Consider the following 25784-nt stretch of genomic DNA (forward strand, 5'->3'; position numbering starts at 1 on the left):
CAAAACGACTCTATAGGTATCTGTGTGTAAAATCTTATTAGACTGTTAATACTGATCAATGTGTAGCAACATTTTACTGTTGTAGCTGGTTAAGATAGTTATTTTTAGCAACCTTATGTAAAGTAAGCTAATTAAATCCAGTTTCTTTTCAGAAGATAATTGTAGTGGGTTATGAGATTATTAAAAAAGAAAAACCAAAGTTATCCTACACATCTTCATTTTTGTGCATACACACCAAATATTGGACTTTTTTTTTTTTTTTTTTAACCAAATTTGGCATTAAAAAAATAGTTTGAATAAAAAATATCTGAGAAGTTTTGAGGAAACAGACACAGCATAGATAGTCATGATGAAAACAAAGTAGGCTTTAGAAGAGGCAACCCTTTCTTTCTGTATAAGACCTGCATAGTGTCAGAAGGTCCTTAAAGTTGAATTTGGTAATCTGACCTTGAATCTCGGTGGTTTGAGGCAACAGCTCATTGCAACAGTCTGAGAAACGACTTACCAAATGCCAGCCTACAGTATGTATGGCTGATTGAACTTGGCTGCCAACACAAAAAGCCCTCTCTGTCGTCCACTTCGTAGCCTAGAAAACATGCAGCGGGAAGACGGGAAGCAGCTCTCCCCACCTAAAACACACTTACTGGAAACCCTACACACGAGCCAAACAAGTGGACTGAGATGTTTTTTTTTTTTTTTTTATTCATGATAGCCCCCATTGCTCACTTAATAACAATAACTCGCGGCTGAAGGCGGCTCATAACTTTTTTTTAAAAGTGCCAAATATGTCATCGAGTGCCACATCTATTATGACACGATGTCTACATATCAAGAAACCAGCTGCTGATACAGGAAAAAGTGGTGTCAAGGGTTACCAAAGGATGATTGTTTACATTGAGAATGGACGTTTTTCTAACTGATGTCTAGAAAACATGTCAAAGCACTGAAAAATATGCATTAATTAAAATTCCCTGATGTCTTCAAATGACTTGTTTTGTGTGACCAACAGTCCAAACCCAAAGAAAGCCCATTCGTAATGACTAACTATGGGAGTTTTAGGTTTATACATAACTATACAATGAATTTATTATCAAAAATTTGGATAAATTATCAGTTGGATGACTAACAGATTAATCAACTGCCTTTCTCAGCATTTAAACTGTCAAAATACCCTTTAAGTAAAGTGTACAGATGTACAGTGTGAGCAGAGACGAGCACAGCACACAGTGTTACGTAAAATGCGTTTTGTATTACAAGTCTTTCAAACTGACAGATGGATGGCAGAAGATTTGTCCAAAGGGATAATTACAATTACGGTAGGTCAAAAATGTCACATTTTAGAAAAAAAAAAAAAAAAAAAAAAAAAAGATCTAGATAATACATACAGACATGGCTTGCCATTCACTGAACCAAAATCCCAGTAGGTAAAGTTATTTTGTTGTTCTTGTTGGACTATAGTGCCTCGAGAAACGGCCTGAATCTGATCCTGAAACAGCAGGTCTCGTACAAGCTGAGCTTCCTGACAGTAAAATAGAAAGAGGCCTTAACACCAAATTAAACCAGAGTGTACACTGAAAACCGCAAGAAAAGTTCTGATTGCCATCAAGACGCACTGCAGAGGAAGTAGGGCTCATCAGTTGGCACAGTCACAGGAGATTTCTTAGGAAGGCACTTGACATGGGGTCGTGGCGCTTCCCCATGCAGCGACAGCAATGCACTAAGGTCCTCGTTTGTGCACACTGAGGAGGGACACCGTCAGCTAAGTGCAAGCTCCTTGATAAATCCACTTTCACCAGACCGGGGAGCGAGAGAGAGGGGAAAAAAAGAAAAAAAAAATATGTTGGCATGACACAACTCCACCACAGTCCACAGCTTCAAATACAGGATCTTAGTGGGTGGGTCTGCGCCTCTTGGATCACACTTGACCGTTTGGAGGAATAAAACGATTGGATTTGCGTAACCTGTGCAAGGCTTGAGTGGTGATCGAAAAGTTTCTGAGAGATTTTAAATGCTTTCAGGTCTCCTCCTGCCAAAAAAAAGGCCCCTGAAGGTGACCAATCCCATCTCTGCTAGGGGATTTGGCACGATAACCCCCAACCACCACCAGCCAATCTCCAAGACAAGAAGGACCCAGCCCAGAAGACATAACAGTACAACTCAAGAGGAAACACAAAAATAACCAGAAAACGCGTGTCTCTTAGGTTTCACAATAAGACATTCCCAATTAGGCACATTTCCAGAGAAGTGTCATATACAAAGCTAAAAAAAAAATAATAAAAAAAAAAATCGCGAAACATTCAAGTACTTTGTCATGTAAACACTTTTCCAGACTATGATACATAATCGATTGTTGTCGTCGTCAATTTGTGTTTGTGTGCAACAATAAGACAACAGTGTGAGGAGAGAGAACACTTTTGCAAGAAGCCTGCAGGACAATTTAAGAAGCTCAAACTCAGCCCGGATGCGCAGTTTGTTTGTTTGTTTGTTTGTTTAGAGCAGGACACATGAACAGCACTGGTCGCCACCACTGGGAACAGTTGAATAGTTCATCTGTCTGACTATTTCTGCAAACAGTTCGTCGACTGATCCTTTATTTTTGGCTGAAGTTTCCATGAACGGGCAGTTCCAGTCTTGGGCCAGCGCCTTCCCTTCCCCGGAAGACACCTCTCTCTCCCCCTCCAGGTCCACCTTGTTTCCCACCAGGATCATGGGCACCCTCTCGTACCTCTTCACCCGGATGATCTGGTCTCTCATCGGCTTGATGTCCTGGAAGCTCTGCTGGTTCACCAGGCTGTAGACCAGGATGAAGCCCTGCCCGTTCTTGATGTACAGATCTCGCATCGAGGCGAACTGCTCGGTCCCCGCCGTGTCCAGGATCTCCAGCACCGACGGGGACGAGTCCACCTCGATCTCTTTCCTGTAGAAATCCTCTATCGTGGGGTCGTACTTCTCGATGAAGGAGCCCGTGACGAACTGGACCGTCAGCGCGGATTTGCCGACTCCGCCCGACCCCAAAACAACCACTTTGTACTCCCTCATGGCTTGGGGGCGAAAAAAAAAAAAAAAAAAAAAAGGCAGACACCTCCTTTTTTTTTTTTTCCGCGACGAAGCCTCCTCTCTCCCACCCGCTGACCAGCCCCGATGTTTTCAAACCGAGCAGGCTGGGAAGACTGCCCTCTCGCTCGGACAGGAGTCAAATCCCACGCCGGCAAATCCTCCTCGCCTGCTCTGTAAGGGCCGCGGAGTGTAGATCCGAGGAGAAGCACAGCTCCTGGACATTAGCGTGGTGAATTAAAGCTCATTTTGATCGCACTGTATTGTGCAACGGTGCTGGGAAGCGTGATCGCTTCTCTGCTTTTGCATGGCGTTTCCTGCCCACATCCTCAAGCGCGTCAAAAGCCGAAGCTCAGTTCCGTTTTCTTAAAGGAGCCGTCACCCGAAACCTCGGTGCCAGCGATCAGATGACCAGACAGATCCCGCGGTGCGAAGGGACGTCTGCACTGTATGACCTCTGCCCTCACACGCATATTCACGGTCAGTGCTCTCAACGAGACGCTCTCCTCAGCTGCCCACTGGGACGGTGTAATCACGACTATACACGAGGGCCTCCGCTAATGAGGCCTATAATCAATTTACATTCGTCTCACTTATCTGGAACACGTGATCAGTGCTTTAGAATAATGTGTTTGAGCAATTAACACGCAACTATACACACACACACACACACACGCATCAGATTAATCTGCTCTTCAGTGGCCATTATTTATTGTTCCTAAAATGTTGTAATAATCTGATCACATGAGACATTACAGTAGGGCCGCAACTAACAATTGTCATGATCAATAATGTTATAGATTACCTGTTTAGTATTTGATACATCAGAAAATGGTGATACAAATGTTAACCAGTGTTTCCCAAAGTTCAGCATAAAATGTCTTGTCTTGTCCCAACCATCAGTCCACAGCCAGAGGATATGCAGTCATCACATCACAGAGGACTAAAAGGAACCAGAAAATATTCATATTCAACACAAATAAACTTGCTCAGTAAGGATCCCTTAAATCAGGAATAGTACTCACATAAAGTGTACAGGAAGTAGTTTTACTGGGGAAACATGAACTTGTTTTGCTCTCTGGTGGACAAACTATGTAACAGAAACATGGTTTAATACCTCAAAAATGTATCAATAAGAACAAGATCCTCACACACATTCAGAAACAGCCTGAGCACAGCCAGATTAACCTGTGCGTAAAGATGTATGGTAGGCTCCCACTTACTGTCTATTTATGGGGCCCCAGATACGCTATCATCTTAAGCATGTTTTGATAGAGAACATCCCTGTGTGGTAGAGATCTTAGCTGGATTTGAAAGGTTGGAAAATATATATATTTTTTAGAATAACTTGCTTCTTACTTTTGAAACTTTAAACTCTCTCACGCTCTCCGAAAAAACCCCAAATGATAAGACTCATGATGTTTCATAAACTCGCCTAAAGGGATACGGTGTCTGTCTGAGTTTATATGGGCTTCATTTTACAGCAGCATTATCAGTTCTGACCCAGATAATGCACACAATCAGACAGAAATTGCCCCGAGCACGATCAATGTAACCTTCTGCATCTGTCATATATATATCACTCTCCACGGAGCTGCTCCAGAATTAATGTCTTGATGGCAGTCAACCCTCAAGGTGAAGACAGCTGTTCAAGTTCAGAAACAATATTGGCGACATTAATCTCGACCGCCCTCCTTCACACAATGATTGTGTCAAAATGTAAGGGGAATAAAACCCTGCATGTTAAAACAAATGAGGGAGATTTTCAAAACAACAAGGTAGTCGACGTTTGTGAACATCTGAACTTTTAAAGCATTCACTGAAATGTCCTACACGCAGAGGCAGTGACCACACAACTGTTGCATGAGCAAATCAAATATTGTTTTATTCAGATTTTTTTCATCCATACAGAAAGAGTCAATTATGGCAACAATAAAATGTGCATAAACAAATCTGAAGACAGAATAGTACATTATTGTGTGGCATCTGTTAGCAAATACATAATTGGTGGGTGCACTTACGAGTAAAAAGCAGTCAAAGCGTACATGTGCGCCCAGCAGGGAAGAGAGACCTTGGTTCCAGCCCGAAGACTGAACGTCTGGTTTGGAGAGAAAAATGGTGCTTTGGTTCTGTAGCAACTATACAAAGCAGCCTCGAGTCAGAAACATGTTGACGTTGACCGGCGACTGTTACATTCATTTCATAGACTAATATTTGCCAAATATGCATTTGGTGTGATGAGCCTTCACCTGCTGAGTGCACAGCTATGATAGCAGGAACAACTGCTCGTGAGTCAGTGTTGACTGGAATTATATGGCTATTAGAACTGGGGTGAATGAGTGCTAATATTTTATCATTCTTTAAATAACATGTTTGCTTGGAAAATGTTTTATCACACAAGAGTAAGATGACTTGTTTTTAAAGTATTATTATCTCCCCCACTGTGGATGTTATCTACTGTATCTATAATTTGAAAGAAAATAAACAAAATATTGTGTTTTGTGTAGTCTGAAGGCGTTATCTTTCCTTACATATCTACGCAGTTTCTTTTGTTTACATGTTTGTACTTTTACATGCAGTCAAATCAAACTATAATAGAATACAATTTTTTTTTTTTGATAGATTAAATGTATCAACTGTACCATGGTAGCAGCAATACCGCATGACCAAGTCCAACAAATGATATATGGACATCACTGGATATGTCATCCTACGAGTGGGGTGGAGTTAGCGTGACACGGGGATATCTACTCCCCGACAACATTCCCTGGCGATATGAGCCACTTATAAAATAAGACAAAAAGCGCATAGCTTTCTCTGAATGCATTGGCCAAGAAACTAGTGCCCTTCTTTGCAAGCAATTTTTTAGCTGGTCTTCTAATTTAAGAATTTAAATTAATCTAACAAAATTCCTTATAATTATAGATCTTCTTTTTTTTATTCAAAATAATATCTCAATATGATACACATTTTTTTCTCTGTTCATTTGACTATATACAGAAGTGCAAAAAGTCAACCTTCGTCCCTTAGGTTAGAACTCAATATCTGCAGCATTTCGGACTCCTCCTGAGAGGAAGCGCCTTTGCTTTCTCGCTCCTAATCTCACTCGCTACCAGACATCCAAACACCCGTCAATCTCTGCTCGTTTTGGCCTGACATTCAGGGCAAACTTAAGAAATATTCAAACAAAAGTACATATCTCTTTGAAATGGATACAGTAGAAAATAATTTGTACTCTAAAACATGGACAATCTATATTTCAATACAATATAGTATTTTCAAACATGATGTTGACATGTTACAAGGAAAATTTTTAAAGTTGGTTAAAAGTTTTACTCAGAGTTGCTGCAGTGGCAGCAAATTAATTGATCTCATTCCTTGTATCAAAAAAAGGTTTTCATCGACAAAATTAACTGACAATGTAACATCAACTGAAAACGACATCCAGCTATATGAACAAAGTGAATATTTAAAACTAACACATTATCATTTATATGGTTTGAAAAAGTTATGAATGTCATACTACCTCAACATCTACAACGGCTATATCAATGTTGTCAAGTAATATATAGTAAGGCAAAAAAAAAAAAGAAAGGTCTAAAACTACATACCTCAAATAGATTCAAATCCTTAAGTAGTACATAACACATAAGTTCAATGAAATTTAAGAGAGTAATTGTTACTTTTACAGAGAGAGAGAACAAAAACAAAAACAAAAAAAGACCGTAAGCGGCGTGTGAGAGAACTAGAAAACATCATTGGTGTTCTTTACCTGCATGGTGATTGAAAGTACATTTGATTGGGCACGAGCCCATTAATTGTAATCTAAGGCTTTGTTAGGTACATTACAATCGGTAAAGACACACTACACACTTGTGTGAAAACATAAAAGGGAGGTGATCATAAAAACAGACACATGAATGAAAGATGATAACCATGTTTCCTTAATTGTTTACGCCTCGTGAGAGATGTTTCTGTAACCCATGGTGAGAAAGATTGAGAGAAAAAACTGTGCTTTGGTTTCCGTCGTCAGACCAACAAGTGGATGAACACCTTCATGTTTTGCTTGAAATACAGGTTCATGACGTGTTGCATTTCCTCAAAAAGAAAATGAAGGCTCACTTTGGATGGGTTGTGAAATTAAAACAGGGCGACCAGACAAATTCAAGTGCACATGTGGTTTAAATGACCTAATAGACCTTTAGGGGGTCTGTTGTTTCAAATTCCCATAAAACACAGTGCTTATAGGAGACACAGTTTTCGAGCTGCTCCTCTTTAAAAGAGGGGAAACAATGTCAATTGAAGCTACACCCTCTACTTCACCAGGCTTTAGAGTCAAATGGACTTGATCAACAACATAATCCCAACAAACAAAAACAACGCTAGTCTACGATAAGAGGCATGACAAACTTTAGAAAAAAAAACCTCCATCTTTGATTTTAAACAAACAAAAACATAAAATACCAAACAAATCCGAGTGGAAAATCCCACTTCTAAAATTGATTAATTTGAAGAAAAAAAAAAAAGAAAAAAAAAAGTTAAAAAAAAAACACTCACAAAGGAGATCCTGAAAACAAAACAATACAAAAGAAAGCCATACAAAACTTTTACCTTCGGTAAACAAATAACACTGCTGAGATAACACTCTGGTTTTAGCTGTATGGCCTTGATGGCACATGACAAGGTGAGAAAAGCTAGTCTGGCTGTGCTTTCAAGGTACACAGGTATGTTGGTTTACCCAGAACATTCATATGTCCAAGACCCTCATTTCAACATCTAGTTTCACTAGTAGCCGTAAAAACACAATACTGTACATGCCTAATTCTTTTGGCCAAAAAAAAAATTCCTGTTAAAATTATTGTGCCTTTTAGATTTCGATTCAAATTCAAGGTGCGTGTTTGCAATTCACTTGTAAACTATGAAATATGGCTATCAATTTAAAAAAAAAAAAAAGAAAATAAAAGAAAGAAAACTGAACAAATTAAAACAAAAAAAAAAGGAAATAAAAATGTTGGTCTACTAACGTACCAGCACTTGATGTTGTCGTGTAACAACGCTCTTGACCTTCTGTGCATGCCGTAATGATAATAATTAGGAGAAACTGAGCGCTGTGATTTAATTTGACACAGAGGTTTGATGTGAATGTTTCCAACTGAGGGAGAGGCCCACTGACCCCGGCACCAAGATATCCTCTTCTCTCGGCTGGACGTTGAATTTGACAGCAAATTCTTCTCGATATTGATATGTGGGAAGATGGCACAGATCATGTGTTGTACCCTCGATGTTTTACGCGTGTGATGAGACCATTGTTGTGGACCGGCTAAGAGATGGCAGACGCTCCTCGTCCCATTGCTTGACATTCTGAAGGTTATGTACATAAAGGCTGAACTCTTTTGGCTTGGACGGTGCCAGCACACATTCATTTGATCTGGAAGAGATGACGGATTTCACTTGAGAAAAGCTGATGCTACAATTTTGGGACTGAAGGGAAATTTACAAATGGTGCTCTCTCTATGCGCTCATAAATCAAGGAAATCTTAAACCAGAGCTTACATGATTCACGCAAGATAAACACAACAACAACAACTTGTAATGAATAGAAAGAATGTGAGGATTGAAATGGGAACTCACTGTTCTTGAGAGGAACTACATTTGAGTCAAGTACTTGTGACTACTCAGATGATCTGCAGATATTATTGGAATCTGGGGGTAGAAAACAGACAGAAATCAAATGAAGCATCATGTGAAAGGAAAACACACAGAGCGGAAGGCTAAACAAAACACAGATCAACACATTTGAACCACATCCTCGCGCATTAAGATGAGTTCATTGCTGAAAAGGGGCAAAAGTGACCAAGTCGAAAAAGCAAAAATTGATTCAGATGTGACATACATAAGACACACACTTCTGGGCAGCAGGGAGGGGGAAGAGGATTAAAAGGAAGGGAGAGACGAGGGGAGGCGGACGGGGAACTGGTCAGTAAGGTGGCTTCCCCCATGCAAATCTAAGTCCTCCATGTTGTTGACCTGCACACCTCAATAAAATGCAGAGAACTAGTCCAGGATGAGAAAGAGTAACGTGATGACTCATCCTAGCAGTTGACAAAGCTTTTCACTGGTAATATGAAATTGTAAAATGTAGGTAGCTGCTTTCCAAAAGGCCTACAACAGAACTGAAATCAAAACTGGTTTGAGAACTTTTCTGACTTTAATAATGAGCATGTCCGGCTTTTAAACACAAGGAACACGGTAAAGCTTTGCTTTACGTGCTGGAAGCAGCAGCACAAAAAAAAAAAAAAAAAAGAAGCCGAGCACCACATCTGCACAGATAGCAACTGTTGCACAAGCTGTGCAAATGGCTATAAAAGTGTAAAAACATAACTACCTCATACATACCAATTGCATGTATTCGTTGGTAGTCAACTTTGATAAGGAAGAGTCCTCAAAATGGGAAAGGACAAAAAAATCGAGGTTACAATGAGGACACACATTAAATGCAGTTACAGTATGTTGCTCCAGAAAGACAGATAGATAATCGAAGGAAAGTAGGAGTGTTGTGGTTATATTTGAAATGGATATATGTGTTGCAAAACTTGTCACTGTATGGTATGTGTACACAAGGCTGCATGTTGGACTCTTGTGTAGGCCAACAAGAGGGAGTAGCGCCTTTTCACCAACCCACCCCTCAGTGTCAGACACAAGCATTACCAGATTGTTCATCTGCTTTGAAAGACAGAAAGATGAGGGAGAGAGGGAGAAGGGGAGAGAGAGGGACAGCTAGAGAGAGAGAGAGAGAGAGAGACTGAGAGAGAGAGACTGAGGTGGCAGAGGTTCAAACCTGATTGGTGGAGGCAGTTGCGAAGGGAACGCTTGTGGCGGATGAGGTGGCTGCAGTGGCTGGACTACCACCGTGCATCATGGGAACTTTTTTGGAGGGAAAATTACGTAAGCAAAAATACACAGAGGAGCAGTGTAGCCACATACACACCAGGCAGACATGGAGGAGGTGGAGAAGGAGAGAGAAGGAGTCGAAGAGGGTTTCAATTTAACCAGTTCCCCTTCCTCCCTCTGCCAACGCTGATAACAATCGTGTGTTTTAAGAACTTGACGCGATGCAGTGGAGCGCTAACTTTAAGAAGTTCTACAGAAAATAACATTAAAAAGTGCTCTCGTGGCGGTCTTAAAAATAGAGTATTTATGGCAGAGGACAGAAGGGAGAATATTATAATTGAATTGAACTCCCTCAGGTTTTTTTTTTTTTTTTTTTTTTTTTTTATGTTTAAAAATGGTTTTAATAGGTGTCAGGTTAGACCAGCCAAAAGCCAAGTTTAGAACCAGCGTGAGAACGAGAGCGGCCAAGCAATATACGATAGGTGTACACAGAGAAACGAACAAAATACAGGTCAGTTTAACTGGTACTAGGAACAATAACAGTAGTCATACAGGTCATAAACAACATTTAAATTACACAATATTTGTCTCTCCTTATGTGGACTGTTACGTCTCAAACCACAAGAGCTGAAAGTGATTCTCACGTCACCAAAATTACAAATTAGCGACAAATACAACAGTATATTTCAGTGGATAGTTTGATTTGGAGGACCTGCGACTCACAGACATGAGGTTACAAATAACTGAAGAAGGAAAGCTGGAACCTACCAACGCTGGCTGCAGGTGTCATGCACAATATTGAGCCTGCCCATCATGCAGTGCAACAGGAAGTGGATTGGATAGGGAAGAGAAATCAAAACAGCCCATCACAAGGGTCGTTAGAGTGAAGGGAGAGATAACGTGGGGGGAAAAAAAAGGTTAATATCTCTTGGACACAGACATCAGTGATTGGGGAAAAAAAGGCGAAGTGGTGAACTGATCACAAGGCAGTCTGTTAATCAAATGAGAGTTCCGAGTCGAATCTTTGGTCTGAAGAGTCGCGAATGTACTACTCCAAGAGTGACAGCAGGGTTAAGACTGGTGACTATCAAGCATTCTAAACTTTGTATACACACACACACACACACGAGTCAGAGGAACAGCAGATGTATGCGGAAGCCAGACTCTTCAGCCTGCTGTTTGTTACCACGGTGTAAGATACCATTAACCAAACCCATCCAGCCCCAGCCCCAGCCAAAGCCCCAGCGATGGTGTCTCGTCGAAATATGAGCGATCGCACCGTAATAAGTGTACAAGATCTATCTCTTTCTGTTCCTGGCGCTCCCTCGGCCTGCATTTACTGAGGTGCCGGCAGCTATGAGGAGTTATATTGAGGTAATCAGTTGGCAGGCAGATATTTCTAACCCATTCTTAACACCTGGTGGCCATGCAATGCCATACAAAGCAGAAAGCACAATTTTCTGGAATATTATTAGCTTATAAACTACAATGGAAAAAAAAAACCACACAAGAATCCTTGCTGCTTTTACAATAAAATCTAGAGTTATTATTTGCCTAGCTTTGTCTGAAGACATTTAAATTATTATTATTATTATTTTTTTTTTTTAAATAAACAGTCCACAACCGAACTGCTCTGTACTGCAATTTAACACTCTGGCCAACCCCCAGCCAAGCAGGAGCTAGGTTAGACTGATCCAGGCATCCACTGGGTGGTTAGAGCACTTGTGGTGGTTGCTTTGGGAGCCATACCTGATGGGAGGAAAGCAGCCTGCTGCTGAAACTGCATGCTGGCCAGGGCCTGTTGGTACTGGAGCATGCTCGTGTTGAACACGGCAGAGGCCCCGTTGGCCTTCTCCAGGGCTGCCCGCTTTGGCAGGGGAGCCATGACACTAGGGGCCATGCCCTGCCCATCCAGATGGAGGGAGGTCAGTGAGATAGGAAATAAGAGGCAGAGGTAGCAAGAAACAGACAGAGAGACAGAGAGAGAGAGAGAGAGAGAGAGAGAGAGAGAGAGAGAGAGAGGTGTGTGGAACAGAGAGAGAGAGAGAGAGAGAGAGAGAGAGAGAGAGAGAGAGAGAGAGAGAGAGAGAGAGAGGGTGTGTTGGAAAGAGGCAAAAAAAAAACGGGAAAGAAAACAAAAAAAGGTACATACGTTAAAGGACATTAGAGGAACAGAGTCACAACATCCTTTTGTGTACAATAATAACAATATCATCATATCATCAGTAGCAAGCAAGCAGCAGTCTGACACAAGTACTACACAAGCAGGAGCATGGTGCCTACTGGAGCTACTCGCTATCAAGCATTCATATATTAATTATATCAGATTATTAACTTTGTATTCTTACAGCTGTCTAAATGCAACATAAGCAAGCATTAACTATTCAAATAATAAGGCTGCTAACAAGAGGTGGAACAGGTAGGAAGCACAGAGAAAGGGAGGCTGCACTGCTAGCTCCATGATAAACTGTGTAAGCCATGTTTAAGTGATGGTTCACTCTCAGACAAATGTCAAAAATGGTCTAAGGCCAAGGTACATGCGTCCGAAACAAATTGTGGATATTGACACCAGAAACACTCAGTCAGAGGATTTTTAAAAAAAAAATTTTTATCTTGGCATGAGGCCATTCTTGAGGTCTGAATATCTGTGACAAGATTTGATGATGGAGTGAACTATCATTTGAACTGTAATACTCTTGTCATGGTGGGATCCCTCCTGTATGGTTTTAAAGACTTTTCCTCTTAGCCCCACCCTTATCCATCTGACATGCACTAACAACACAGACATGCATTTGATTGAGCTGCTCCACAACACTGACCACTGACTTAAGACATAAAGACTGAAGCCATGCCACCATTATAGAAGCTCTACTTCCCTAGCCCTCACTGACTTTGGTTAATTAGGCTACAGGTGATGAACTGATTGTGGCTCCTTATCACAAATTCCACACTTGAATTTGTGCTTGAGGTCATTTTCGCGTTAGGAAATTCGTTTTGGCGTCGGATGCGACTGAAAACCCCTGGAAGCCACAATTATTTTATCACGGGTAATAATGACAGATCAACAGGAGGAAAAAACACACATTGCACTGAGACAACGACAACAAAAATAGCTAGGTATCTTTGGTTAAAACACTGCTCTACAACAAAGCCACATGCCAAGCTAAAAGGTGAAAGGTCATAGTACCAGGTCAAAGGTTGCGTCGAGGGGTCGCTTCAGTGATTTGACAGCCGACTGAGTCTTAATTAGCAGGCAGCGAGCACATGATGGCAATGGGCCAATGGGGTTCAAGCGCATTAACATAAACCAGCAAGCAGAGGTGCATCATGGGGGCAGCAGTGCAGTTTGGGTATAGGTGAGAAAAAACAAAAACAAATAAAAAAACAAATCATTGGAATGCAATATACAAGGGGATAACAGGACTAAGGCATGCACAGTGTGGACACTAGCTCTACTGCTCAACAGTTAAATGATCATCAATACTACGCGATAACTACCAATCTACATTAGTTATTGTCAGACAAAGATGGATGGATATAGCCATGAGAAAATTATTCAACCATTACTTTTAAGTGAGTCTCAGTATTTGGACAGAAATTTATATGGAAGCACAATTCACAGGTTTCCTTTTCACTGTGCACATCATAGTCGGGTTTACATTACAATGATTCACCCAAAGCTCTGTTTCACTACGTCAATAAGAGCATGTAGAAAACACTTTGATCAACAGACAAGTGTGGCTGTACAATCATTCGCAGGTGCTGTTACTGTAGGACAGGACTGAAAGCACAATGAACCCTTTTAAAATATTGTCAAGAGGAAGAGAAGTTATATAGATAGGAAGCAAAGAAACAATGGAGTCACAAATAAAGGCCAGGCCATCAGAGAGAGAAAAAGAGAGGAACTGGACTCTCTGTTTGTGGTCTGAGATGAGATGAACAAGGAACGACACAATCATTTTGTCACATTGGGACGATAAAGGCTCAACGTGAGCACAATGAGGGTAATAATGTGCTATTGTTCGATCCTTCTTCTTATCATCCAGTACTGAGCAGATTTTACCCAAACCAACATGCAGACCTTTAAAGTTTGACCTGGCAAAAGCGGAACTGAAAATGCAACATAATACCAAACAGGAAGGTAAGACAAGTTCAAACATGAATGTGGGCATGAGACACCTGGACAGTTTAATTCATAGCAGGGAGCACTATTGTGAATTTAAAACGGGCTAAAAATGGGTCCTCAGCCTGTAGTGTGGTTGTGAGTGAGTGTGACTGCTCTTGCACAGACTGCTCACCATGGCCGCGGCGGCTGTGGCCTGGTTCACCTGGTGCTGGGTAGCCTTAATTTTAGCCTGCAGATGGGCTGGCGGGTGGAAGTACTTGCACTTTTCCCGGGAGCACCGACCCTTGATGTAGTCCATGCAAACGGTGACGGTGTTGTCATTGGTGTCGATCATGGTGCTGTCTGCTGGGTGGGCGAAGCGACAGTCGCCCTCCCCCCGAGAGCAGTTGCCCCTCTGGTACTCCCGACACACCTAGAAACAGATGAGAGACCAGCGTTCATCTCCAAATTCACCACAGCGCATGACAAATATATGAAACACTTGCTACTGTGTGTGCCTTTGTGTCTCGCATATTAATATCAAATATGACTCGTCACACTTTTATTTTGTTGTTATAATGGAAGTGTGTTGACCAAAAATCCATTAAACTGAAAAATGCATGAGACGTGCAGCCTGATAAATCGATCAGTGATTTAAAAAGATCATATTCCACTTTCGTGGCATCGCATTTCAGCTTCCGCTAAGCCTTCCTCTTTCACATCAAACACAGAATCTATACACATACAACATGTACATGCATGCAGTGTATACTTTCTATGTAACTAAAACAGTTTCTGTACTGCACCCATAAGGGTCCAGGCATTGCTGAACTGTTTGCACTTGACCACAGTAAACATAAAATCGTTCTCTATAAAAACAACTGTGCTGTGTTGCAGTGAGCCTCACACAATTTTAAGTCTATATGGGAGACACCAGAGGGCAGCACCTTCTTTTAAATTTGAGATATCGTGGGTATTGCTTTTCTGCTATCCACTCTGCTTTACTCTTCTGAACTCGATAAATGTGAAAACCATACACACAATAAAGGTAAAAGTTATACTTCAGGTTTTACTTTTCCTTATGTGATTCAGAGGCGACCCACTCTACTGTGTTTTTTTTTAATGATGTACCACACATTTCTCAGTGCTTTTTTTGAGTGGATAAATACAAACGATAATAAGATATTGCAGATATGTCCAGTGCAGCAACAGCAAGGTATCATTTTAATGGAGGTTTCTGTACCTGAGGCATTGGCTACAGTTCTCTGATTTTCTTGAGTTGAAGGAACATGTTCCTTTGCTGTTGTTGTACCATCACTAATGCTGTGGAAACCATTACTGCTCCCTCTACTCATTCAACAAGTTCAGACTCAATTCTAGTGTTTGTCTCTTTTGTAAAGTGTACTGTATGAAAGCACAAACTGTACCGGAGCTAGATGAGGCACTTAAGTGAGATGGAGGTCATTAATTGTATCCAACTCCTAATTACAAAACGGGTCTTAATATCAGCTGCATGTCATAAACCGATAAAATATCAAAGGTTCAATTAACCTTTATTTTAATTTAATTTTAATTAGGTTTGACTTTGCCTAATTGCACTTGCTATAAATATTACAACTCAGTTTGAGAGATGGTTTAAGTCAGTTCAATAAGGGTGCTGTTATTCTTATGCTTGTTAAACTACTTGTTAACAACACTTATCTTGTTTACAAGCTTATTATCATGGTGGTTGCCTTCACTCTGACTAAGAACGAAACACATCATGAAGTAGAGTTTATTCGAGTTTTTTTGGGAGGAGTGGGTCGAGTTTTTTTTTTCTCCACGTAATACATTCTCACCCCAAAACAAAATGTAGATAAAAGCAGGGTGTTTCTGTCAGTCTGTCTGTTACCTCAAGTCTGTCTGTTCTCAGCAGTTTCTGGGCTGCAGCAGCAGCAGCGTTGGGGACTTGGTTGATGGCGGGGCTGGAGGCCATGAGGACAGGGGTGCTGGGCAGCATCTCCTGCGGCATCAGGCCTGGTGACAGAGGGCTTAAGTAGGGATTAAAGGCTGCAGCTGCGGCTGCTGCGCTGGCGTTGGTGGCCAAGCCTGGTGTCATCGAGAACATGGGCTGGAGCAGAACAGAATAAAGGAAGAGAAATGAAAGGACGGCGGACAAAATGTGAGTGCAGTTGGGGCGGGTTCATATATGTGCGCCCTCTCACCATCGGTGGTAGCTGTGTGCCAGGCATCATGGCATTGGCGAGCTGCATCTGCTGGGCCAGCATGGCCATATTCTTCTGCTGGATCAGATTGTTCCTGCCATTGATCTCTAGCTGGGTCTTTAGATGGGGAGGAGGGTGCAGGTACTTGCAGTTCTCCCTGGAGCAACGGCCCTGGGGGTTACACAGAGGAGACACCAGAGTCAGAAGGACAGAAACATTGTAGGTTAAGTTGCCTTCACGTTGGAAATACGGCATCTAGCGTATATGCAGAAGTATAATGCCGAAACAACGAGGGTAAAGTTCTGGTAGGAGTATATTGAATATAAACTTGATGAAGTAGACTGACACCCTGTTAAAAATAATGGCAGGTTTGTAGTGCTTTGTAAGCTTTGCTAGCGGCATCGCTCTATGGATGGCAATGTTTGTCTGTCGTCAGTCTGACACTGTGGCACAAACTGAACTACCACAACACAACTATTACATGAGCTAGCACAAAATGTCTCTAACTATTGAACAGATTGCCATAGCAATTTTCTGCAGACATTCATGTTTCCCTTAGGATGAATTATGATGATCCTCTGGTTTCTCGAGCACCATCGTCCCACCACATTTTCAATTCGTCCAGTATTTTGATTTATGAAAAAATACCCGCAAAATGAATGACATTCCCATCAGTTTTAGTTGTACTTTATATTTACTGCTAATTAGCAAATGCTAGCGTGCTTATTTTCTGAAATAAGATGGTGAACATGGTAAACACTCTGTCTGCTAACGTTCGCATTTTAGCATCGTCCCTGTGGACATGTAAGCGTACTAATTTTAGCATTGAGCTCATAACTTTGAGCACGAAGAAATCGCAGTGTGCCTGCTTAATATGGAAGAAGAAAAAAAAAACACGTTTCTCAACTTTTATTACAGGCAACATTATACTGTAAAAAAAAATGGTATCAATGCTGGAACGGATGGTGTCGTGCATTATATTCCTAGTGAAATCGTGTTTATTGCAGGCTCAGCGTCAGACACTCAAACACACATTAGGTCTGGGCTGAGTCTATCACTAATTGTTAACAGCGTGCTATTCCTGTCAGTCCCAGCTGGGACATGTGTGCATGTGTGCACTAGCCCCAGGAGGTCATGACTGACACTGTGGTGCTTTTCTCCAGACATCCATCTTAGTTACATGTCTAGCTGACGCTAAAAATACTGTCCACTCATATGATCCGTCTATATTGTATCAGCAGTCATCCGGAGGTCACACTTCAAAGCCCCTGAATAATTATCAAAGACAGGGATCCCTTTCTGCTGCCTGTTTCCAGTATGCAATTAAACCTTCAGTTTAGAGAGGAGAAGTCCAAAAAGAAATCTGACAGACACGCACAATCTTGTGCAACTATGAATGCACACACACATCAATGCATGCACATTGGGGTCACTGACATATAACAGGTGGCAGATACGTGACACACAAACGCACGCACACAAACACATCCATATTTTTAGGAAAGACGTGTATTTACTTTCAGCCCTGTGGCACAGCTGATCTGACTGTGGCAGCTAGTGCTTTCCCTCGCTGACAGAGTTGACCCCACTGGGATTCATCTCTACACTCTGTCATGACATCATTCCCTTCTTCCATCTCTTTTACTTTCACTGACACTGGAGCACCAGACAGGTGCGAAGGAAAGAGGGAGCAATAAGGACCTGGGAAGGGCACACTTTAACTGCAGGGGGCCTTTTAAAGATATTTTGTTTTGTAAACTTGTCTGAAGTTGCTATCTCAAGTTCTCATTGGACTTCCTTTTAAAATTATTACAGATTGTGTTTCAAATGGCTGGTTAACAGCGATACCGAATGCGTGGACTCCACGTCTCCTTCCCTCTCTATCACTGTTATCTTCTCTGCTGCCTAAAAAACAGAATAGAGCACCTGGATAAGGAGATTGTCAGCTATCTGTTTCCATATAAACTCTTCGATGAAGAGCTAACTGATGGAAAATATTACTGTGTTTAAAGGTGTCTGTTCGTCTTACTTTTAAATTCTACAGATTTACTACATTTATTAGGAGATTTTTAAATTCTCAAGTTTTCAATAAGTGCCAAAGACACTAACAAAATATATGACAATGTATATAAAGTGAAGCACAAGACACAAACATTTTCCTATAGTACAGTACACTTTACCCTTTTGCATTTAGACACACGCAGTAAGGTACCGCCATAAAAATGGCACGTCTGGATTAATAACCACACAGTGTAAGTGACACACCTTCAGCGAATCTACGATAATGCACTAAATAAAATAGGTGTTCCTATAATTTTAAATCTATTGAAAAGGAAAATGCAGTGGTAATTCAAATGAAACATAACTTTCCGTGGTGAGGATTATACAGCAACCCTGTGTACGCAAGTTGAGCTGGCATTCAGAGAAATTCTAACACTATCAGCACTGTGTGTGTGTGTGTGTGTGTGTGTGTGTGTGTGTGTGTGTGTGTGTGTGTGTGTGTGTGTGTGTGTGTGTGTGTGTGTGTGTGTGTGTGTGTGTGTGTGTGAGCGCGCGTGCGTGTGTGTGTGTGTGTGTGAGTTATGCGGGTGTATGTGCAAAAGGGGGTTGGTTGTAAAAGCATGAAAGATCATGCAATGACCCCAACCATCAACTGCTGGATTCGCAGTATGTGTGTGTTAAGGTGGAAGCTAATGTTTGCTTCGAGCCGAATCATCCAAAGAAAATGCCCAGAATCAACACTGGAAGCCATTTTGAATTAAAAATAAGGGGAAATATCAGGCTGCGTGAAGAGAGCGAGAGTCACGGTGACTCTGTGGTGAGAGATCAGCTGCGTCAGGGAAATTTTAGAAGTCGCAGAAGAAGTGATTAGTGGGGGCCGTCACATGTTGAGAGAAGAGGAAGAAATGGAGTTGCAAACAGACGACAGGAAGATGTCGCCGCTCGCATCATGTTTGTGTCTGTTATTGTGACATCAGCGGCCTTGAGGAGCAGCTACAGATGGTGTCCACGGCAACAGAGCAAGCCAGACACTCCTGCTCGAACAACACAGTGATTCCTGGAATCTGCCTGATCGCTGTCAAATAGACAAACTCAGCCAAGAAAATACCAGATACAAATGGGCCTGCAGCCACAACTAGTTCAAGAGTAGAGGACATCTGCCTCACGTCCTCGCTTTTATATGACTTCTTTTAATGAAATCATGATAAAAAAAAAAGAGGAAATTCTCATTGCAGACGAATGACAGAGAGATAATTTTGAACATTTCTTTTTGCTGACCTGCTCTCTTGACTCACTGAGGGACTCCAAAACTCAACAGAGAATGATGTCATTAGTATTTACGCAAATAAAACATTAGACGTGCTATGGAGCCCCACTGGAAGCTTTAAATACATTTTTCAGGGTAGAGCGAGAAAATGCATGATAATGATGAGAATGTGATTGGTGAATAAAGTGATTTGTCACTGCTGTGTTTACGCCAGATATGAGGAAAACAATGAAGCAAGCAGCTTCAGAGTGATTCAGCCACATCATTGGCCGTTTCCCCAGAGATGAGCGGAGAGCAGTTACATATTTGTCTTCATCATTCAAAATGTGTTTGAGGAATACATATACAAAGCCGTGTTTTTCAGACTCAAAACATTAGAGAAGGCATATTATGACAATAAACCACAACTGTAAACATGTCCATATGTCATCTATCAAATACGACATGTCCAGGGTGCACCCCGCCCTTTGCCCAAAGTCAAGTGGGACAGGTTCCTGCTGTTTCACGCCCAAAACACACCTATGATTAATTAGTTAACCAAGTGCCACCACCTTAAAGCACTTTACTTTGCGCGCAGACTATCTGCCGTCAAGCTAGCAAAAATGAATTTGGACTCGCCCTAAATGCGCGTGCCACGTGCTTCAGATCGTGCGCTTAGCTCGTTAAAATAGAGCCCATTATGCTGTCATTTTTTTTTTTTGGCCGAGTGTTCGTTAACAAGCTCCTGCCACTCTACTGATCTTTCCCTGCCTTTTCCTTAAGTTCAGTCCAGGCCACGTTTTACATCAGTGGAAGGAGTTTGCTCTGGTGAGATCACATTTGCCAAACTGGGAACAATAATCCCGGTGGCTACCGGGCAGGCTGTTTGATGATAAGTTGTAATAACACGTCCCGCCCTGATCGCGCTCTCCTCTAACTCTCTGTCTCTCTCACCCGTAGACACGCACACACACACCCTGTTTTTGTGACCGTGTGGGATTTAAACAAACAATGAACCAATGTGTAAAGAATGCTGGGTGGGGCTGCATCCCATCCTTTTGAGGAGAAGAAGAGGTGAAGCATGCGGCAAGACGTTTCGGTGCGCATGTGTGCGAGAGAGAAGGGAAGAGTGAAACGGCAGAAAGGTGAAGAAGATATGACTTCCCCGTCAGGGCTGCAGCATAAAATGGCTAAAAAAAAAAAGTCGTGTTTTCCGTCCTTTTTGACCCACCATGTCTCAATATTGTTTGTTTTTAAAAGGCTCCCTGGTTTAGTTTAGACTACATGTGTGATCTATTGCTACAATATCAACTATTCAGACCTCTTGGATGATATGTTACTCTTCAGAGAGTCAAAACTAAACATGGAGAAGCAGCATTCTGTTTGAATGCTCCACTGCTCCACTATATTTATATCCTGCATGTCACAATGCACCGTATATCATAAATCTTTTAAAATACACCAAAGTGACCTTCCTTCTTCCATGTGATGCTCCAGTATTGTGGCGTGATGTTATGGTGTTAGACTCAGTTGTGTTGAGTTGTGGTGTGAAGCTTCACTGTTCTCTGCCCTGCGTTCCAGTGACTTCTGTCTAAACATACACAGAGATGAAAGCCCTTTCTCCTCACACACGCTGTGAAAGAAGCTTTGTTCTGCTGGAGAGCAGTGGAGACTCAAAGGTCCGGGCCCAGTAGTTGATCTCTTTGTCTACTGTGCGTTCAAATGTGACATGAAATATCAAATATATCAACTCAGTCAATGCACACGTGGTGCATGCATGTAAACTGGAATTTCCTGGCAGTCAGTAAAGCAGCATTGCAAATTACTGGAAACACTGCCAGAGAGAAATATATAGATGAGAAAGTGCCTTTTTCTCTTTGGTACGTTTTCAAGCATTAAGCTACTAAAAAGTAATCAGCAATTCACAATAAATGAAAGCCATTTAGAGTAGAATAGATTTGATCTCCTCTTTGTTATTAGCCATTTAATTCATCATTAAATTAGCAGTAACAGTTTTGAATAGAGTGAAGGAGACAAATCGAGATCTGGCCTCTTGCGTGATATCAGACCGTGAACACACACTCATGACTCTTGTGGTAATGTCCATACGCTGTGACTCAATGTACACAGTGATCCGTGTTGTGCAGCCCAGTGGTCAGGCAGCTGATGTGACCGGTGGGGCTTGCAGATAAATGGAGGAGGGAGGCAGTGTTAAGCTATGATAATAGTTACAATATGCCCCCAGTGACGCATTACCACCCTCACCAAACAACGGCAGAGTAAAAAGGATTACAGGCCGGGGAAGAACTACAACACGGACCACACAGAGCGCGATAAGGTTGGCCAGATAAATGTTTGTGGGAAATATTGGGGAGGAACACTTCAGATAACTTTCAAGGTTTTGGGATATAACAGCGTCCAAATGTAAACACGTTTATGTATTAGTCCCAGTAGCAGCCGTATAAACCTAACTCTTCATTTAGACAGAAAAAGACTGACACACGCACGCACGCACACGCACGCGCACGCACACACACACACACACACACACACACACACACACACACGAGCAATGAGTTATTCACACTTGAGAGGGTGTTGGTTCTCAGAAATGCCTCAGGTCAGATGTCACGTACACAGGAGCCCTGAGTCCAAATTTAGATATCTATGTCTTTTCCCTGACATGCCCGTCCCCCTCACCACCTATCTCTTTTTACACAAACATACCTTCATGTGACTTCACACCAGTTCTTCTCTACAGCCCCTGTACAGCTCAGTGCTGCCTCTCCCCCTGCGAGGGCTAACTAGGTTTAGTTTCTTACTTTTCATTATCAGTAATAACAGCACAATCACACAGGTATTGATATGAGCAGCAGCACTTTATGAAAACCATCCAGAACTCGCAGTCGGAGTACGAGAGGCAGCCTGGGAACGTTCATTTAATCATATCTGAGCTGCACATTCCGGGGGGAGTGTGAGGAAGAAGAGTCATTGAGCAAAAATCATAAAGTCCAGGCAGCAGCGAGGTGTCAATAATGACACTGTTGTTACTGAAATGCCTGAGGTGTACTCTTTATTTTAATATCTGTAGGCCTTACGGGTTGACGATCATTTATTTGAAACAAAACTTGAAAGTTGAGTAATCTATTGACCTTTAGAAATATCCATTCTGTATGTAGACTGCATTAAAAAAAGAATTACAAATTTGTGCTTTATGATATGCTTTACACCACAATAAAGGTCTATAGACAGATACGACAAAGCTGGAAAGAAGGGGAAAATGATCCTATAATATCAAGGTCACAGAAAGTTGCACAGAAAGAAAAAAGATCTTTGAGTAGGAAAAGGTAAGTGCCTTCCCCATATTTCTGTCTTCTCGCCTCTTTTAAGCAGACTGTCGTCGTTTCTGCCGCTTCAGAATGGCAGCTTTGTGATGCATCTTGGAACTTCAAAAGGTGGGAAAAAAAAGTTTAGAAGCGCATCACTACTCCTCTGCTCTTTTTTTTTTTTTTTTTATACTTTTCTTTGATCCCAGCTTTCTGTTCTGCCTCTCTATCCCTCATCACTACCACCTCCATCTGCACAAGGCTCATTGCCTCCTCAGTTCTATGGCATCTGGGTTATAGAAAGACGCAGAAAAACTCCATCAGTAGCTGATTAATAACCACAAGGCGGATGATTAATTTAGTTTGCAGCCCTAACAGATTGAATCTGGTATGTATTATGCTAATCTGATATCACAGACTGTAATCCTATCCACAGTCCTAATCCCACTGTCAACTGGCCTAATCCTGTTTCTGCGTGCGATTATCTCCGTCGGGCTTGGCACCAGCACAAGCAGGATGCTTCAGTCTTCCTTCTCTCTTACAGCATTTTAAGAAGTGGGTTACTCTCATATTCCTTCCTTTATATATTTTCTTTCAAATTCTAGTCTATTCTATTAGAGCAATTGCATGTTTCTACTAGTTACATCATGTAGCCACTAACTTCCAAACAATCAATATAAAATCAGTTCAAAAGACCAAAATCTTTAACCAGACATATTATAATTAAACTAAAAAATATATATATATATTTTTTTTACTTCTCCTTACGTAAATTATATGTTTTCTGAAGTACTAAAAGCAATGCTATTGCTGCTGATATTAAAGATATATAGAACAATACTTAAAATTGGTTTATTTATTTGATAGACTTAGAGGCAGTTAGGGACAATGCATGGTGCAATAGAGCACAAGATCCAGAAATATTTGAGTATCAGACAAAACTAATCATGGCACAAATTGGACTTGAGGTTGTGGAACTGTTGCAGGTCCAAAAAGAAGAACACATGATGGATCCTGACTGGTCGAAATGGAGACAACATCATTTCTGAGGAGGCTGACGGTGTGTTTACTGCTGACATGTTTCACATTCCACAGCCCGAGCACAATATCACAAAACAGATTTTATCTGGATGTTATATTACAATTAGGATTCCCATTTTCCATTTGAACAACAAGCAATGAGAAGAATGGGCACTGAATTAGAGACAAGGAGAAAGTAATTAAGACCAATGCCATATGTCTGACAGGCCCAGACACTGATTCTGAGACGGAATGCACTTAAAGAAAAACAAGACAGCACAGAGAGAGCAACTGACTCAGATACAAATCGAGATTTTTTTTTTGGTGTTTTTTTTTCCCTTTTTGCCTCACGTTCTCCACCAGCAGGCATGTCATCATCTCATGGTGTAGATTCTGGCATCAACATTTTGGCAACAACACACAGAAAAAAGGGGCGGGGCAAACCTCACTGAAGGACCTAACAGCTGGCGAGAGCTGGCCAAGTGAAAAGGTGATAAGAGAGTTGAGTCTAAATGAGTAGTTGTGCCCTCGAGGTCCTCTCTCACCTGCCTAATGGAAGGATAATGGCTGAGTTGACTGACTGGGTACCTGACTGTTCACATGTGAGGTGAGCAGTAATAACAAAGCCTTTAAGACAGAGAGAGAACCAGAAAGTCAGAGAAAAGTCAAATCAGTTATGAGGCTTTTAATTCCATTTTAAGATATAATCCTTCTTAAACTTTATGAAATCAAACTAGATTCTTGGTACTATTTATGGTCTGCATTTTCTGCAACAGGTATAAAATACATTCTCATTAAGTATTTCTTTATATGGCACCTTTTAATAATATCGTCAGCCCTTCATTCTCTTACTGGATTGAAATTGCCTACTAAAGCAAAAAAGGTTTCACTAAAAAACAATGGATGCATGTAATTCAGGAAACGTTTTTAGCTCGCTGTGGTTACCAACTGTGAATGTTCATCAAAAATGAGGAATGAATCAACAAGTGTTTGCTGTAGTATTGAACTGCACATACAATGATAATTTGAACTAAAATCTTATGAATTATAACATGAAGTTTGGAAAAATAGTCTTATTCCACACTGTCTGACAGTATCATATCTATTCTGTGATAGCTTGTTCCAGCTTTTTATTAAAGCTAGAATATATGACGTTTACACTGAGTGAGAAATTCGATCTAAAGGCTATGGTTTTTATTTTTTTATTTTAAAGCAGCACTATTTAATCAAATAGAAATGCATGTATTGTATCCTGTGTTTTGTATCCTTTACAGGACTTTATTTTCCTAAATGTGGCATTATTAATTATTAATGGTGGACCGCAACCTGAATTTGAACAATGTTTGACTGTATGCAAGTTAAAAGTGCGGAAGACAGAAATGTTTTCATGCAGCCTGTAATTCTTAGCTTGAATTTCCAGTGTAAAAAGCACGGCATAAATTAGAGCCTATTGCTTTCTGTGTACACATAAAAATCTTTACACTTTATTGTATAAAATGTGTAATAAATATCAATATTTGATCTGATGAAGCGTCTTTAATAACTGCACGTAAATCCCTCAATGCAAACCAAATGCCATCACCTGTTAGAAATGTAAAGTTGTATGACTATATGTGGATGCACGTTGTACGAGTCTTAGATCATTTAACACTGCAATCCTGCATTTGATCCGTCAGTATTTTCTAATTGGTGAAGCAAACAAACAAACCTGTGTACATGCTGTGTGAGGTTTTCTGATATATCTGTCTGGTAAAGAGAACGACAGAAAGCGAGGCTAGAAAAGTAATCATTGTATCAGCGGTGTTATAAATGGACCCAGTGTGAAGGAGGGACGGCGACGGCTGACACTGAGAAGAAAAGACTGTTGTCGCTGATCTTCCGTCACATAAGCTCACAGGCGAGATGCATAGCCACACTGATGTGACAAGGATGCACAC

General features: G+C 41.2%; 2 protein-coding genes across 12 annotated transcripts in view; both read right to left on the reverse strand.

Moving 5' to 3' along the window:
• Positions 1 to 2267: 2267 nt before the first annotated feature.
• LOC138625369 (ras-related protein Rap-2b-like) lies at positions 2268 to 3509 on the reverse strand. The gene has a single exon (XM_069706258.1). It carries the CDS (start codon positions 3037 to 3039, stop codon positions 2491 to 2493), a length of 549 nt encoding a protein of 182 aa, XP_069562359.1. The 5' UTR covers positions 3040 to 3509; the 3' UTR covers positions 2268 to 2490.
• Positions 3510 to 4913: 1404 nt separating this feature from the next.
• Positions 4914 to 25784, reverse strand: part of LOC138625364 (muscleblind-like protein 1) — a 42104-nt gene continuing 21233 nt past the window's right edge. For 5 of the 11 annotated variants that reach the window (XM_069706245.1, XM_069706250.1, XM_069706246.1 and 2 more), the window contains exons 3-12: positions 16255 to 16425; positions 15942 to 16160; positions 14244 to 14483; positions 13133 to 13186; positions 11695 to 11848; positions 10714 to 10749; positions 9893 to 9978; positions 9451 to 9495; positions 8686 to 8757; positions 4914 to 8482 (exon numbers count right to left, since the gene is read on the reverse strand). In XM_069706245.1, the coding sequence (XP_069562346.1) occupies positions 8701 to 8757; positions 9451 to 9495; positions 9893 to 9978; positions 10714 to 10749; positions 11695 to 11848; positions 13133 to 13186; positions 14244 to 14483; positions 15942 to 16160; positions 16255 to 16425 (1062 nt within the window). In that variant the 3' untranslated portion in view covers positions 4914 to 8482; positions 8686 to 8700. Of the gene's footprint in view, positions 8483 to 8685; positions 8758 to 9439; positions 9496 to 9892; positions 9979 to 10713; positions 10750 to 11694; positions 11849 to 13132; positions 13187 to 14243; positions 14484 to 15941; positions 16161 to 16254; positions 16426 to 25784 lie in introns of all 11 variants that reach the window. The other 6 variants (XR_011311233.1, XR_011311234.1, XM_069706251.1 and 3 more) reach the window with 6 other exon arrangements.

The sequence above is a fragment of the Brachyistius frenatus genome, unplaced genomic scaffold, assembly GCF_029030835.1.
Source record: "Brachyistius frenatus isolate BFR_SWC_R1_liver_20210118 unplaced genomic scaffold, ASM2903083v1 Contig_61, whole genome shotgun sequence".
NCBI classification, from domain to species: Eukaryota; Metazoa; Chordata; class Actinopteri; family Embiotocidae; genus Brachyistius; species Brachyistius frenatus.

Coding starts and splice junctions, on each gene's coding strand:
- LOC138625369 (XM_069706258.1), bottom strand. CDS start 3,039: ATGAGGGAGTACAAAGTGGTTGTTTTGGGGTCGGGCGGAGTCGGCAAA.